This window comes from Takifugu flavidus, chromosome 10 (genome assembly GCF_003711565.1).
Source record: "Takifugu flavidus isolate HTHZ2018 chromosome 10, ASM371156v2, whole genome shotgun sequence".
NCBI classification, from domain to species: domain Eukaryota; kingdom Metazoa; phylum Chordata; class Actinopteri; order Tetraodontiformes; family Tetraodontidae; genus Takifugu; species Takifugu flavidus.
This window is the reverse complement of record NC_079529.1, coordinates 7,027,549-7,042,893: the sequence shown is the minus strand read 5'-3', so window position 1 is coordinate 7,042,893 and position 15,345 is coordinate 7,027,549. Positions and strand designations below refer to the sequence as shown.

The following is a 15,345-nucleotide window of genomic DNA, read 5'->3' as shown; positions in this document are numbered from 1 at the left end:
GGTCAGACATGTCACCATTTAATCACTTTAACCTAGTTATCTTTGCAAACTCTACCAGACACAAACCCCGCTGCTCCTCATCCACCATGGCCAGCAGCACCTCGGTCGAGTTCTTCCCCCCCACTTGGTTCCTGGCCTGGCAGAGGTACAGTCCAGAGTGCAGCGCCTCCATGGAGGAAATGGACAACACCTGACCTGAGCCCACCTGCGACCCGTTGGAGCTGCTGGAGTTTGTATTTCTGTACCAGATGTAGGTATCTGCAGGGGGGTTAGCATCACTGGAGCAGGTCAGAGTCACACTGCTGCCCCACACCACATGGGCTGGGTTAATTGTAATGGAAATGTTCTCTGGGACGTCTGGGAGAAGAACGGGATCCCACACAGTCACATCGTCATCATCAGAAATGTGTTGAGTTGAGTTTATGTCCAGATACGTACAGTAGACCTGGAGGAGGACCGCAGAGGAGTTAAAATGGTCCACCCCTCTGCTGCTGATGCTGTTCCAGGCCTGACAGTGGTACCGCCCGCTGTGATCCGGCTGCACGTCAGGGATGTGTAGAGTTCTGCCCCAACCGATGAAGAAGCCCTTCCCTGTGGAGGCTGTAGCCGTTGTTTCTCACGGGGGGTGGCGTCGCTGTGGCAGGTGAGAACCACCGACAGCTTACACATCCTGTCTGGCATTCTAATCCCCTCCTTTATGCCTATCTTGTCTGTTTTCCCCCAGTTGTGTCCTAAAATTACCCCCACACTGTTTGATTTTCTATCTGCTCTCTCCCCTCAGACTGCGGCAGGCGTAGTTTTGCAGCAGACCGTATAGTCGGTGGTGTAGATGCCAGGCAGGGAAGTTGGCCTTGGCAGGTGAGCCTCCAGTATGATGGAGTCCACCAGTGGGGGGTCCATCATCTCAAACCGCTGGATCGTCTCTGCAGCACACTGCTTCCCCAAGTAAGCAAGAGAGCTGCATAAAATGCAAACTCTTGTCTGTATGGATACAAGAGCAGTATATATCTTCTGTGCTAGGCGGTATAGCTTTCTTAACCGCTGGAGTGTGTTGCTGGGCTCCATCTCCAACAAACCTGTCAATGCCAACGTGGCGGAGGTTAAGACTATCGTTTACCACAGCAGCTACCTGCCCTTTGTGGATGCTAACATCGACGACAACAGCAGGGACATCGCCGTTCTCGCCCTCACCCAGCCTCTCACGTTCAACGGTATGAAGGCAGACACACACACACACACACACACACACACACACACCACACTCACATACACACGATTTCATGATAACAGTTTTTATAGATGAGGAAAAAGGAGCGCAATCTCTTTCCACGGTAATGTTTGTGACCCCACAGCACAGATTTGAATAATTATAACATGTGTACAGATTAACTGAGAACATTAAATAAACTATATACACATGTCAACTTTTCTGGGCTAATATTTTATGTTAGATTCGTAGCTGGTTAATTGTTGAATTCTTCTGTTAATTTATAACATGTTATATAATTAAAGATCTTCCACTTGGGCATTTCTTCCACCTAGTGTTGATCATTTAGAATTACAGCCCCTGTATTAGTGCACGTCAGTAAGATGATGTAATTTGCTTTTTGTGTACATTTACAGAGTACATCCAGCCTGTCTGTCTGCCAACACATGGACAAAGATTAATAGATGGGCAAATGGGAACAATTACTGGCTGGGGAAATGTCGGATACTTCAGTGAGTTTATATTTTATGACAATTGTTATTGTTTTTTACAAACGACCGGCTAATATCTACAGAGTTTGACAGTTTTGTTGCCTGTCAGGGCACCTTGCAGATGTCCTTCAGGAGGCACATGTGCCCATCATCAGCGATGCCGTATGCAACGCTCCTGATTACTATGACAACCAGATCACCACTACCATGTTCTGTGCTGGTTATGAGAAAGGAGGCATTGATGCTTGTCAGGTCTGTATTTTCCTCTGTTATGTATTTTGGTGCACAAATCTAGTCTTCCTGTGCCCTCTCATTCATATGCTTGCATTTCTGTATCTTGGTGGATTTTCTGACCTTCTTAACCTGTGACACAGGGAGGAGACAGCGGCGGTCCCTTTGTGGCAGAAGACTGTCTGTCCAAGACCAGCCGGTATCGTCTGCACGGAGTTGTGAGCTGGGGAACGGGCTGTGCTATGGCCAAGAAACCTGGCGTCTACACCAAAGTTTCCCGATTTCTTCCCTGGATATCTACAGCCATGAGGGTGAGAGACTCTCTTTCTTTTATGGAGTTTATTTGTCATAATACCAGAGGAAACGTTGGTGTTACAGATGTGTTTGTGCTTGTCTCCCCCACCAACAGAGCTATCACAACTTACCAGGGGTGCACAAATTGGCTCGGCCATGAAATTGGGTATGAAGCTCTGAGCCGACCTTGCAGAGGTCAGAAGGGACCTCTAGGGTAATAAAGACAGATACTGCTTTCCTGAACCATTAATACCCCAACTGTGAGCAGAGTTACTAACATTGTTTAACCTCTACAGGAGTCTATTTTTGTATAGTTAAAGACTGATTATAAAAGCCAAAGTGAATTTGTAATATGATCAATACTAGAGGCCACTTTTGTGATACAATACATTTTTTTTCTCTGACTTTTCTTTTGCCTTTCTTGTTTTTCCCCCCACTTCTTGTTCACTTTAGTGGCACACAGCATCAAGTTGACCGTTATCTCAAAAAGTGAATTTACATGCAGACTCATGAAATTGTGGATGATAACTGTTTAGTTTGTCCTCCAGATTAAGTACAGCCTGTGCCATTTATTTGGGACTCAAGTTTGTGTTGCTAAAGGCTAAATGCAACTGCTAATTTTTAAGATTACTTAAACTGCACATAGGTATGTCATAGCAGAAACTGCATGCAATACCCCGGCTTTAGCATAAAAAGCAGTTATTCAAACATGTTTTGTCTTTTCCTCACGCGAACTGATGCGGACTTCACTCTTGTTGCAATCAGTATTTTGTTCTCGTTGTAAATAGTTTTTTGTTGTTTATGATGTTTATTTGAAGCATTTGCGGAGCCACAGTGCAATAAAAAATTGAAATTGTCTTCTCAGAGGAGCTCTTTTGTGTGCTTCTTTAATACCTATTGTGGCACTGCCTGTGTCCTGGTTGAAAATGCAAGTCAGATATTTAACAAAGTTTGTTAATCTTTATGTTGTAAAGAATTAGGCAAGACTGAGTCCTTGTTCAGAAATGTACCAAATATAAAATAATTAAAATGATCGATACAGTTAGTTCCTGGGTCATCGTGGTGAAATGGTAGCATAGATCACACTGTCGATGCTGTTTTTTCCTTTGGACCTGTGGGGATAAATTAACCAAACATTACAAACACACTTTGCTTCCTTTTACATTGTGCTGTTGTTTTCACCCTTCTATTCATAAACTAAACCAAGAACAAACTGTGCTGCCTGCATGACAAATTCCCCACATACTCAACACTTCCTTAAACTTAATCAGCTTCACTCTAGATGGCTCTTCAAAATAGAGAGTTCCTCAAAGTTCTAACCACAAATTTAATGCTTCATCAGGGCATTTTTAACGCAACTATTGCAGTGTGAAAAGTTTGAAAGTGTGAAAACAGCCACCACCAGACTGGAACAGTGAACCTACCGTGAGCCCTGCACATCTGGACTGTCGCTCAGCCCCTCCAGATCTCTGGATTTGATGTTCACTAATGAGTAGGTCACCTCGCCTCCGATGGATGCCGGAGACTGGGAGGAGGAGGAACGGATTGTATGGCGAGCGACGTCTGGCAGAGCGGAGTCTGGCCTTTGGATGTTGCTGTATATGACGTTGGATTCATCAAGCGCCTTCTGATGAAGGCGCCTTTTTTTCCACCTGCTGAGACAACAACAAACATATAAATATAGAATATAGCTCATTCTTCCAGATCACATTTTGACTAAAGTTTCCTTGAAAGTAGCAGCGTGAAAACAGTGTGAAAGTTTCAGGAACAGAATCTCCTAATCTGTCTAGCTCATTTGAAGGTGGAAGAAAAAGATTTCTGAAAGCTCTGATGAAAAATTGGTCGCATCAAAGAGAAATTTGTTATTTATTTGGTAAGGGAAATGAGGGGTAGCCCACATGTGGCAATTCTGGACAAAGAAAAACGTCATCCAACGGCCAGAAAAGGAGGAAGAAGCAATAAAATGGCATTTGAGTGGAGAAAAGTGCAGCATCTTCATTAATGACTGACTCACCAGAACAAAAAGAGGGCGACCACAAGAGCTACGATGAGAGCGAGTCCAATTCCGACCACAGCTGGGAGCATCTGGCTACCTGAGGAGGTCAGACATGTCACCATTTAATCACTTTAACCTAGTTATCTTTGCAAACTCTACCAGACACAAACCCCGCTGCTCCTCATCCACCATGGCCAGCAGCACCTCGGTCGAGTTCTTCCCCCCCACTTGGTTCCTGGCCTGGCAGAGGTACAGTCCAGAGTGCAGCGCCTCCATGGAGGGAATGGACAACACCTGACCTGAGCCCACCTGCAGCCCGTTGGAGCTGCTGGAGTTTGTATTTCTGTACCAGATGTAGGTATCTGCAGGGGGGTTAGCATCACTGGAGCAGGTCAGAGTCACACTGCTGCCCCACACCACATGGGCTGGGTTAATTGTAATGGAAATGTTCTCTGGGACGTCTGGGAGAAGAACGGGATCCCACACAGTCACATCGTCATCATCAGAAATGTGTTGAGTTGAGTTTATGTCCAGATACGTACAGTAGACCTGGAGGAGGACCGCAGAGGAGTTAAAATGGTCCACCCCTCTGCTGCTGATGTTGTTCCAGGCCTGACAGTGGTACCGCCCGCTGTGATCCGGCTGCACGTCAGGGATGGGTGTTCTGTGCCCCGACCCGATGAAGCGCCCTTCCCTGTAGAGGCTGTACCCGTTGTTTCTCACCGGGGGGCTGGCGTCGCTGTGGCAGGTGAGAACCACCGAACTTCCTCTGACGACGTTCCCGGGTGAACTGATGGTCAAGGTCACTCTGTCAGGAGGATCTGATGGAGGGATGAGCCGGAAGGTTGAAGGATACAGTGAAATATGGATAGAAAAGAGTATGTAAAGGTGGAATGGCATCTTTTTTCAGACACATTTCTTATTTTTATTTCAGTTTATACACATCAGTAATTGCTGTTTTCAAAATTGATTAATGTGACTTCTGCAGAACAGTTTAATTAAGCAGATGTTGAATCAGTGATAGTTGATGAAATTAGGAGAAAGTGTAACGGGCTTACACAGTACATTTACGGCCACGGGAGCAGATCTGACCCTCTCTTGTCTCCAGACAGCACAGTGGTACCTGCCAGTGTCCTCTCGCCTGGCTACAAAGTCGTTGCTTACAGGTTGTCCATCCTTGAACCAGACAATGTCCACTGGCGTGGAACAGCCCGACACACAGGTCAGCCTGATGTCGTCGCCTTCCGCCACGGAGCTCGACTGCACAGCAGCCGTCAGCTCTGAATCACAGGGAAAAGGGTGAAGTTAGAACGGTGATTCAAACACTCGCTGGCTGGTTTATTCCTGTTGTTACCTTTTACATACAACTCAGTAGATGTTTTACTCGTCTGAGTTTCGGACCAGGTGGAAAAACTGAAAGAGTAGTCCCCTGCATCGGCGTGTTGCACATCATTTATCTGCAGGCGGCAGTCACTGTTGAAGTTGCCCAAATATCGATAGCGCTGCGAGGAAACCCTGAAATTTGGCAAAGAGCCGCTCCTCCAATAACCAACCTCCTGATATTGTTTCCACCAGCCAACTCTGGTGACAGTGTTGTAAAAAGGTTTGGAATACCGGCAGTTAATCACCGCTGACGCCCCTCTCAGAACGCACAGATCACTGTCCAAGGTCACTTCCAAGGATCCTCTCTGAGCACCTTTCATACAAGTAAATAAACTCAGTGATTAGAAGATTTGACCTGAAACGTTGAAACCAAAATATGTTGACTCACCAGATATCGTCGCAAGAATAATCAAAAAATGACTTTTCATGCTTAAAATCCGCCTATATCGACAGAGTTCCATATAATCTCAATGTGCACGACCAACCGCTTTAGGGCTATTTATGTTGAACACTAACCAAAAGTGGGAGGATTTCATGTTCCTTCCTCTTCTCAGATTTTTTTTTTAGTGTTAAAAAAAAAACCTTTTGAGAGATTCCGGTTTATGATCTGAATCGCAAGCACTGTAAAAAGAACTGTTGCTGCCTATAAGAGAGAGAGACGAATTTTATGTTATAAGTAACCTTAAAGTATTATAAAAATTTGCTCATCGGCATTTTCTGTGACGTTCTGCGAAATCCATCTCTGTCCACTAGGCGCCGCTGCTGGAACATTAAACTAAACGAAGGCAACGCAGCTGACTGGTCCCCAGATAATCTACACAGAAATATCATAATTATGTACCTACAATTAATGTCAGACAGCGACTACGATGGCCAAGACATGAAGACGAAGAAAGGAAGAAAGAACAAAAAGGGGGGTTTTTGGAGAAGTGTAATTAAATCTTATTTTTTGATTTAGGCAATTGTTTTTTAATGTTTGTATTTTAAAGGTTTGGTTAAGTTTATTTCAGAACCGCCAGAGTCTCGCTTCTATTTTCCACACAAGAGAAATCTGACAGAACTTCTTGAAAAATTGTTCTATTCGAAATTTATCTAAAATTATAATGAAATTACCGCTGTGTTAGTTGCATGGTTGTAACAAAGCATGGACCGTTGTCTGAAACCAAAAAAATATCAGCCTTAATAAATAGGTGGGGTTAACTATTATTAGTTATTACTAACTATTATTCATTATTTTTTAATTGTTCGTATGTATTCATTAATAATATATATATATATATATATTTTAAAAAAGCGTGTTCGAGTGTACTTTTAAATGCGGTGACCGTGACGACAGTTTCCTGCACAGCACGCGTATCGTTACTGTCGCCACGGCAACAAACAGGAAGTGAGGAAAACAGGAAGTGAGATGCGAGTTGTACCGATTAAACGTTTTGAACTCTGGACAGTGCATAAATGTGTAAACATTTGACATGGCTGCCAGCTTTGAAGATGAACATTCATTAAATACTGCATCTACATTCTTTATGATTCACTTTGGCATGTTAGTGAGGTGAACACTGGGAACATCATTGATGGGGTATGGGTTGATGTTGGACAATCAAAATATACCCCTATCATATATCAATGAAGTGATGTCAGGATTACAAACAGTATCATAATACTTCAGTTTTGATTTGACATTAAAATAGAAAACTGCCCCATGTTACTTTAAAATTTTCACTAAAAATATTTTATTAAAACTGATGTTGCACAACCACAGTGATGGTTCTGAAAATAAACATTTCATAATGGCTTAGAAACATGATGGGACCACTTTGGGAGGAAAAAAGACACATGCACACATTTGAAGTGAAGGCTTTATTTTACAGGGGGGAATTCCAAGGTCACACCAGAATATTTTAGTCTTTGGGATTACTTTATTTTGTTGTTACTTAATAATAACTAATTGATCAGTCACAAACTACAGTAGAAACTATTAACCTATTTTTAACAAAATTTGAATGTTCTTAATACTGGGGAACTGAAATAAGCAAATTACATGAGCAAGCAATGTCTGTTTCTCTGGTTCAGCACACATTCAGAATTTCCCGTAATCGTTCATGTGTCTGCTTTGAAAACCCACTGAACCACTTTCTACAGTAGGCTTTGTTTGTGTCTAATTACCCATATTTATCTTCCCCAAAACTTTAAAATGTACAGAAAGGGACAAAGGTATGTTGTGTTTTGTCTTTTGTTATGATAATGAATATTTTATGAATAGCAAACAACAGCATGCAATCCAGAATTATTGCCAATTTAATACAGTCAACAGAATAAATGTTGTCTTATCATCCATTTAAATTAGCCACTTTGAACTCTATGACAATTCAGTTGTGTTTCATGTCAAATTCTGCATACTATACAGTATTTGTTTTTCATATTCACTTAAGGAATTTATTTATTTTTTCCTTTTTTCAGGATACATATGATGCCGTAGAAGCCATTCATATATATACTTTTTTTTTTTTTTTTTAATTTGGAACAAACTACCATCTAAAAAGCAGCAGTAACTTTATTGTGGGCATGAATGCAAGCAGAATAACAGTTGAACGGTGCCAATACTGCTTGAAGATGACCCAAGACAACGTGCGTGGAACTGGACTTGCACTCTGGCCAAAAGAACCACATGTTCTCACGGTCCCTGGAGCCATGGAGAAATCCACAAGGATGTGTGTGACCCAGAACAGCATTGTCAACATTCACGGGAAGTCTATTCCTGCAGTTGTATCCGGGTCAGTGGATGTGAAATCACGAGTTGACACGAAAGAAGGTGATGAGCTGTTGAATCTGAGGAACAACAAGCTAAGAGACACAATAGCAGTGAACTTGCTTGTTTCAATTTAATTTCTGCAGCTTTTAGCAGCTTCCTGTGAAAGCTTTTCAGGTGGGACTTTTAAACCAACAACAATGACAGGCATAATTATGTGTAACACACACACTGTATATTTTAACTATATTTCTGAAATATAAAGTGGAAATACATATCACACCTTTGGTTCTGGTGCTCAGGCCTCAGTGGTGGTGGAACGTGTAAACAACGTTCGAGGTCTCCTTTGGTTTTCTGTCTCCACCTTGTGGCAGATTATGGACCTGCACCTGATCCACGCTGAATAAAAGATCAACAACGAAAACATTTGAGGGCACCTGGACATCTGACTCATATCAGCTGTTGCTCCAAATGTGTTAAAATGTCTTTAACAATCCAAAACGCCAAGGGGAAATTTATTGCCGTCCCATAAACAGGAGGTGTTGGATATTCGGAAAAAGAACGAGAGTAAGAGGAGTGTGGAAGATGTGATGAAAAAGAAGATAAAAAAAGAAATAGGGCGGTGGGGGTGGGTTATCTGTGGTACATTAGATGTGAAATAGTAGTTAACTGCTGCATTCAGCAGTGAGTGATGAGATTCAGATGTGTTGCAGAAGGAGACAGAACCTCAGAGGAATGTGAGTTGATGACAGAGGGTGAGGATGCAGATGTGTACCTGGACAACCTGGAGTAGTGAACAGTTGGGTAGTTTGGAGTGGGGCCATGTCTTTCCACCTGGGTTACTGGTGGAGCGTCCTTAAGGGGAACAATTGCGGGGTGAGGGGAGCTGTCACTCAAATCCTCTGCCTCCTCCTACACACACCACACATGCAACGACATGCACACGTGCGACAGAGCTGAGTTGATAGGGGGTGAAATCTCATTCCCCTGACTCAAATCACTGGTGAAGGTGTGGAAGGTGTTGTTTACCGGTATGTCGGACATCTTGCCCTTTCTCGTTGGCACGCTCTCCTGGGCTGACTCGTAGAACATCGTGTCATCTGTCACTGATGGCCGCTGGAGTTACACACACCCACACACAGAAAGAGAAGAATCGAGGCTCATATTTGGACAGATTGCAGTTGCTGACAGAGGAAATTCCAATGAAATGACTTTATTGTAGGAGTAAAGAGCATTACGTACCTTGATCACTTCTCCTGACTCCATGTCGACTCTGTGCATGTTCTTACTGAAAAACATTATGTGGGACAATAGCGTCTCCCCACTAAATAACACAAAAATGGTGTCATATCCGGCTGGATATTTAAATTTAGAGCGTGTCACCTGATCATAACGGCCACAGTGAGTGTGATGAGTCCCGCTGACACACCTACAGCTGAGGCCAAGGCGATGAATTTGAGACGACCTGCCATAGTCGAAGGAGAGAGGGCTATCAGCCTGACTAGAATGCTGAAAGGACTCATAAAGGGAATAATGGTTAACCTGAGATGAGTAAAAAAAAACGTGCGGCACACTTAAGAAGACTAAAATAGAAGAGAAAGTCAGGAATGAGGAAAGAGCCGTGCATCATCTCGCAAGCGTCTAGACGCAGGGACTTGTGTTTCCAGGTCTTATTTCCAAACTGAGCTCCACTTCTTCAGCTGTCTAGACTCAAATAGTAGTTTTCCACAACACCTCATCACCAATTTCTCTCCCCTCAAAGAGAAAAGAGCTTTGCATGACTCACCCTGACTCATAGAAAAACAGTCAGAAGCCATGAGGCCATGCATGGAGCGTCCAGACCTCATACTGCGATAGTGACAGGGGAGGTTCCATCACTCATCATGTCAAACCCACAGAACCTTTTCCAAAACGTGCCTGGTGCTATAATCTAAGGGAAGCACTTTATTTTCAGGTCACAGTGTGAGATGATCAGAACCAGAATGTTTTATTCAGCTTATCAGGGACACCTCATCTCTTCCACGACACCTTTACAAGTGACCAAAGCATCGACAGCAACCCAGAAGAAAGGAGAAAAGTGGTGTCACAAGGTGGCACGTTAAAGCGCGGAGGTGTGAGGGAACAGTTGTCAGCAGAGATGAACTGCTGAACGGCCTCCAGACCGAGTGTGAATGGAACTCCGACACCTTCACACGTCATGAAAAACACCACTTTACTTTTTTCGTGTGGCTTTAATGTTAAAAAAGATCCCTAATCATTCATCCCGAGGGTATCCTTATGCAATCCTGGTTCCTACTTTGGTTTTGTGTTTCTGTTAACTGATATAAATAATTCAACACATAACTTTTCATTCAGTGTCTGTGCATAAACAGATTAGCTACCTCTGACTCTGACGGTGAGGACGGGAGAACTGTGGGCTCCGATTCGATTCCGGGCCTCGCAGTAGTACTGACCGCTTTCTCTGGGTCCAACCTCAGAAATGGTGAAGACGGGGCCAGACTTGGTGCCCCATGCTGCAGACAGAGAGGAGGATGCACTCACTGTATAGGAAATCGCAAAAGGATGCAAACCAGACAGCCCGTCCAGAGGGGCGCGGGGCAACGCTCGCTGCAAACATCCGCGACAAATTACAGAGTCCGGAGTTCACCGTTTGGTAATGTTACCCTTGAGTTGAACCGCATTGTTACGATGCTAACATTGTGCAGAGCCGCCGTTCAGAGCCAAGCGGTGCCATGTGAAATTGTCCACGGCGGGGTTCGCCTGACTGCTGCACATCAAGGTCAAAGGTCGACCGGCGTCCACCACACTGGAGGGGTGAGCCAACACGGAGGTGTTCTTAGGGGGATCTGGATAGAGAGTCACATTTTTAACAATGATGGGCCGTGGAAATTGAATTAACCACGCATTCCAGGGGAATTCAAAGGTCAGAATTTCTAAGCAGGCAATTTTTGTTTAATTTCAACACCCTACTTAATGTGTTTTTCCTGTTTGTGTGATGCACTAGGCAACTGTGTTGCATCTGTAGGAGAGCTGAGTGAGTGGTATCAGCTCACAATGCTCACAACAATAGAGCCAAGATAAATTTGTTACATTTTTGGAAAATGCTCAACTTGGAGGTGATGTCATTCCCTGCTGAGAATTCCAATTTGCGGGGTAAATGAAATGTGCCATAATCATTAAATTAAAAACAGAGCGCATGCGTGACTCACAGAGGACAGCAAGCGTAGCCACAATGGAGGATTGGTATCCCAGTTGGTTCCATGCTGAACAGTAGTACTGCCCAGCGTGGTGGGCACGCACAGAGGAGAAGGTCAGGTTCTGCGAGGTTTCTTTAGGAAGCACGTGGTCTGCGAGGATACGATACCATGCATACCTGACAACAGGAAACAACATGCAGATTGATATAAAACCCCTGTACGTTAATGTTAATTTACCTGTTTTAAACCACGACTTAAATATATTCAGTCCCATTCCGTTTACCTGTTAGCTGGAGGATTGGCTTTGTTGGCACAGCTCAGGTTTACGAAGGATCCTTCTCTGATGTCACCCGAAGGGCTAAACAGCACCTGTGTGTTCTTTGGAGAGTCTGAAAAGAGCAGTTGCCTCTGTTCTACTGCATTTTGGCTCAAGTTATGAGAGTTACAATGCACACGTATGAAGTCGGACAAAAGCCAGCGTCACCGCAGCAACGGTAAAAGCACCCAGCAGACTCACAGGTGACATTGAGTAGAAACGGGCTGGAGCGGTCTGTTCCAAGTGAGTTACGAGCTACGCAGAAGTACTCTCCCCTGTCGGTGTATTTGAGATGGGACAAGTGCAGCTGAGGTCTGAAACTGTCTGGGATGCTGCCACTGTTCATATCTGGAGAGAAAATATGGACACACGGAGACTGAAAGTTCACATTACACGCAAATAAAAAGCACACTGCACACGGAAAACCTAGATTCACTGATGCTAAGCTTCTGTTCGGCAGGAAAACTAGTACCCTACCTTTGAACCACGCGAAGCTCTCTGCAGGTGGAGCTGCATCAGTGCTGCAGGTCAGGGTGACAGACCCCCCCTCCGTCACCTCTCCTGCTGGGAAGACAGTTATGGAGGTGAAGTGGGGAGAATCTGCAGGGGAGCAGAATGAACACGACTGGGTGGAGATAAAACACAAAACACAGAGAGAGCTCTGCTTTTAACTGAGCCTTTTGTACCCACACCCAAGCGCCAGGGAGACCAGAGGAGAATGGACCTTCTGTGGTGGGATCGGTCGACAAGTATACGCTCCAGCATGTTGGCGGTCGAAGCGATTGATTACCATCCACTTCTCGTAGGAGCCAAGATTCAGTCCATTCCTGTGTGCAGAGCATCAGTTGATTGTTGGGTGGGGATTTTCAATGGAGATGTTACACCTATCACACCTGTACAGAGCGAGGTTCCTTCCTGGAGCGGCGCATCCTCGCGCCTGACAGCCTACGAACACGGTCTCACCGAAACCAAATGTGTTGGCGTGACGGGCTGGATGCACCTGGACCTGGAGGTCTGGATCACACACGCACACACGATGACTACCAACATCCGTCCTGCAGATTCGGCCTGGACTCACCTGTCACATCGAGCCTGACGCTGTCGGGGGAGGTCCATCTCCCGAGCGGTTGGTCTGTCTCAAACCGGAAGTGGTAGTCGCCCGCATCGCTCAGCTTCACGACCCGAATCTGGAAGGAGCAGCTTGAGTAGCTGCCGCCAATGTATCTGGAAGCCACCATTCCTTTGGTCAGGAAGTGGACACTTTTCCGCAGATAGCGGGTGAGTGTTTGCGTTACCGTGTACGTCCGCGGTAAGACAGGCTGATCTGGTTGGGGTCAGTGTGGTGAGCAAACTCCCTGCGGCCCTCCGAAGAAACACGGAACCACATGACCCACCTCACAGTGTGGCCTGGGAAAGCCAGAGCAGCAGCCATGTTTGAAAGGGGAACAAAAAGGGCTTTAAAACCAAAAGACATGACCTCCCTGCAGCCTTTTCAGGTCATCCATGTTGGTCTGATACCTGAGGGGTAGTCGAAACGGCAAGGCAGCGTGACACTTGTCCCTGCCCACACACAGATCTCTCTTCTGGAAAATGAGACGCTCCACCTGCTCTGAATACCTGCACGAGATTTTAATAATAAAGGAGCAAAAAAAAGGATTTTTCTAACTAAAGTGGTAATAATAAAAGACAAGAAATCATCAAGGGTTCCTCCATTGTGGCTCCTCAGATGAGAGTATGTCACACCACGGTTCAGATAGAGAGAACTGATGCCACGGTGTCATCCTGCCAAGTGAAAGCCGGGCTGGCTACCTTGCACAAAAGGCAATCAATACTTATAAATAACTTGAGCGTAAAGGCAAGGACACCTGGCTGCAGCACCTTATGTGCCCGATGGCTGCAACAAACAAGCCAGTTATTATTTTTACTGGTTTCTGGCAACATGAGACAGATTTTTGATGGGTGAAATGCTGCTCAACATATCTGTTAGATTTCTGATTATTTAAAAAAAAAATTGTGATGATTTGTGAAGATGAACGCGTGTGTTTTTATCTTACCTGGTAAGGCTGTCAGGAGGGTGAACAGGACTGTACCTGCCAACATCTCCACTAACAGAAGCTCTGTGGCGTCGCCAGAGAGGGCGAGAGGTGAAGCGAATGGTTATCGGAATAAATGGAATCCAGTGAAATCCATCCGGAGCCCTCACCGCTCAAGCGTCTTCATCCAGCTCACTCGGTCGCACAGAGTCCAGCGGGAAACCTGCAGTCCCGGCAGTGATGGAGGTGGCGACAGTTGGGATGGAAGGATGTGGGAGGAGACAGAGGCAGGAGGAAGAGGAAGTGTGTTTTTTTCCAAGTATCTTGTAACTTCCAGTTACATCTTGAACACATTTTCTTCCCAGTTTTTATGGTCTGCGATGATATTTGTCTGAATGATTGTGACATTTAGCTTTACTGTATTTGCTTTAATTGTTGTGAACTTCCTGTTTTCTTATTTTGAAGGTCCTCTTGACCTGTTTCCTGTCCTGATTTACCTCTCCTCCATGTGCGATTACTATGACTAAATATTTCTTGGGTTTATTTATTTTGTTCAGCAGGATTGTATTTTATTCATGACCTATAGGAGTAAAGTTTGTGATTTATGTATGAAATTAATTGAATAGTGACATTGGTTAAGCAGACAAACCTCAGATTTCCTCTCATCTGCAGCTCTAATTGAGAATGTGCTGGCACTGAAACCTACCCACACCCAGATGAAACGAGGTTCAAGACCTCTCCTTCAACTGTGTCCACTTATCCTGATGACTTAAAATGACTTAAACATTCGACCTCACCACAACTTGGCCAAATGATGTCTGTTTAGCGCCATGGCTCGGCCTATTGGCTCCTTACCCCACTTGTGACCCAGAGGTAATGATGATGTACAGTTTAACATTTCCGTCTTTACCTCTTATTCAAAGACACAGAAGAAAGTGAAATTGAATTTTTTTCAGACATGATATTGTGATCTATGTTTGGAAATTGACGGTGAAGTTCTACTTATTAGCTGTCAAATGTGATGTTCAGGGTGGATGTGAAGGATCAGAGCTGCTGTCAGGAGTCAAGAAAGTTTATCTGATTTACTGTCTGGAGGACTCTGCTGGACTATAGGGGATTTAATGAGCTGTAGCTGGACGATTCTGCTACGACTGATATGTATCTGAGATTAGATGTGCCAAATATATATTTGCAGATTTTTATATATATATATATATTGAAGAGTAGTTTAATGAATTCAGGTTTTTCATGCAGATAAAACCGTTAAAGATCCTGCAACAGAAATTCCAGTGGAATATTCAGATTCATAAATAATATAAATGTGCCCAATCTGACATTTGAAGACTGCGGCTGAGGGTATTCTTTTTTCCACGGTAGCCCCTTCTTACACTCTCCTCAAAACTTTTAAGGTATTTAATTCTTGCTATCCATATTCTTGCCACTAGATG

The 15,345-nt window shown here is 44.3% G+C and overlaps 2 protein-coding genes and 1 pseudogene across 5 annotated transcripts; 1 reads left to right on the top strand and 2 right to left on the bottom strand.

The window, feature by feature from the left end:
- Positions 1 to 756: 756 nt before the first annotated feature.
- Positions 757 to 2,627, top strand: LOC130532137 (serine protease hepsin-like; annotated as a pseudogene).
- Positions 2,628 to 3,076: 449 nt separating this feature from the next.
- LOC130532134 (B-cell receptor CD22-like) lies at positions 3,077 to 6,149 on the bottom strand. 3 transcript variants are annotated; one of them, XM_057044502.1, is made up of 8 exons: positions 5,991 to 6,149; positions 5,574 to 5,915; positions 5,278 to 5,499; positions 4,762 to 5,040; positions 4,390 to 4,680; positions 4,238 to 4,316; positions 3,648 to 3,878; positions 3,077 to 3,335 (listed from the first exon to the last, which is right to left on the bottom strand). In XM_057044502.1, the coding sequence occupies exons 1-8, from the start codon at positions 6,061 to 6,063 to the stop codon at positions 3,278 to 3,280; spliced, it is 1,575 nt and encodes a 524-aa protein (XP_056900482.1). In that variant the 5' UTR covers positions 6,064 to 6,149; the 3' UTR covers positions 3,077 to 3,277. The 3 variants fall into 3 exon arrangements, with proteins under 3 accessions (XP_056900482.1, XP_056900480.1, XP_056900481.1); XM_057044500.1 differs by having other exon boundaries at positions 4,390 to 5,040; XM_057044501.1 differs by having other exon boundaries at positions 3,648 to 3,875; positions 4,390 to 5,040.
- A 1,670-nt stretch (positions 6,150 to 7,819) lies between these two features.
- Positions 7,820 to 14,409, bottom strand: si:dkey-33i11.1 (sialoadhesin). 2 transcript variants are annotated; one of them, XM_057046325.1, is made up of 18 exons: positions 13,919 to 14,409; positions 13,383 to 13,481; positions 13,160 to 13,271; positions 12,943 to 13,088; positions 12,758 to 12,878; positions 12,555 to 12,691; positions 12,342 to 12,464; positions 12,066 to 12,212; positions 11,832 to 11,937; positions 11,561 to 11,724; positions 11,048 to 11,197; positions 10,733 to 10,864; positions 9,735 to 9,816; positions 9,594 to 9,639; positions 9,381 to 9,467; positions 9,127 to 9,206; positions 8,635 to 8,750; positions 7,820 to 8,446 (listed from the first exon to the last, which is right to left on the bottom strand). In XM_057046325.1, the coding sequence occupies exons 1-17, from the start codon at positions 13,962 to 13,964 to the stop codon at positions 8,657 to 8,659; spliced, it is 1,872 nt and encodes a 623-aa protein (XP_056902305.1). In that variant the 5' UTR covers positions 13,965 to 14,409; the 3' UTR covers positions 7,820 to 8,446; positions 8,635 to 8,656. The 2 variants fall into 2 exon arrangements, with proteins under 2 accessions (XP_056902305.1, XP_056902304.1); XM_057046324.1 differs by having other exon boundaries at positions 9,127 to 9,263; positions 13,919 to 14,407.
- Between the last annotated feature and the right edge of the window lie 936 nt (positions 14,410 to 15,345).

Bases quoted from the DNA above. Each gene is read 5' to 3' on its own strand.
- LOC130532134 (XM_057044500.1), bottom strand. From the start codon at position 6,063: ATGGAACTCTGTCGATATAGGCGGATTTTAAGCATGAAAAGTCATTTT. The intron at 5,500-5,573 runs GTAACAACAGGA...CCTGTGATTCAG, and splicing joins TACTGAGTTGTATGTAAAAG to AGCTGACGGCTGCTGTGCAG. The intron at 3,879-4,237 runs GTGAGTCAGTCA...TTGTTGTCTCAG, and splicing joins GTCGCCCTCTTTTTGTTCTG to CAGGTGGAAAAAAAGGCGCC.
- si:dkey-33i11.1 (XM_057046324.1), bottom strand. From the start codon at position 13,964: ATGTTGGCAGGTACAGTCCTGTTCACCCTCCTGACAGCCTTACCAG. The intron at 9,640-9,734 runs GTGACACGCTCT...AATGTTTTTCAG, and splicing joins ACTGTGGCCGTTATGATCAG to TAAGAACATGCACAGAGTCG. The intron at 8,751-9,126 runs GTACACATCTGC...TCTTTTATTCAG, and splicing joins CACTACTCCAGGTTGTCCAG to CGTGGATCAGGTGCAGGTCC.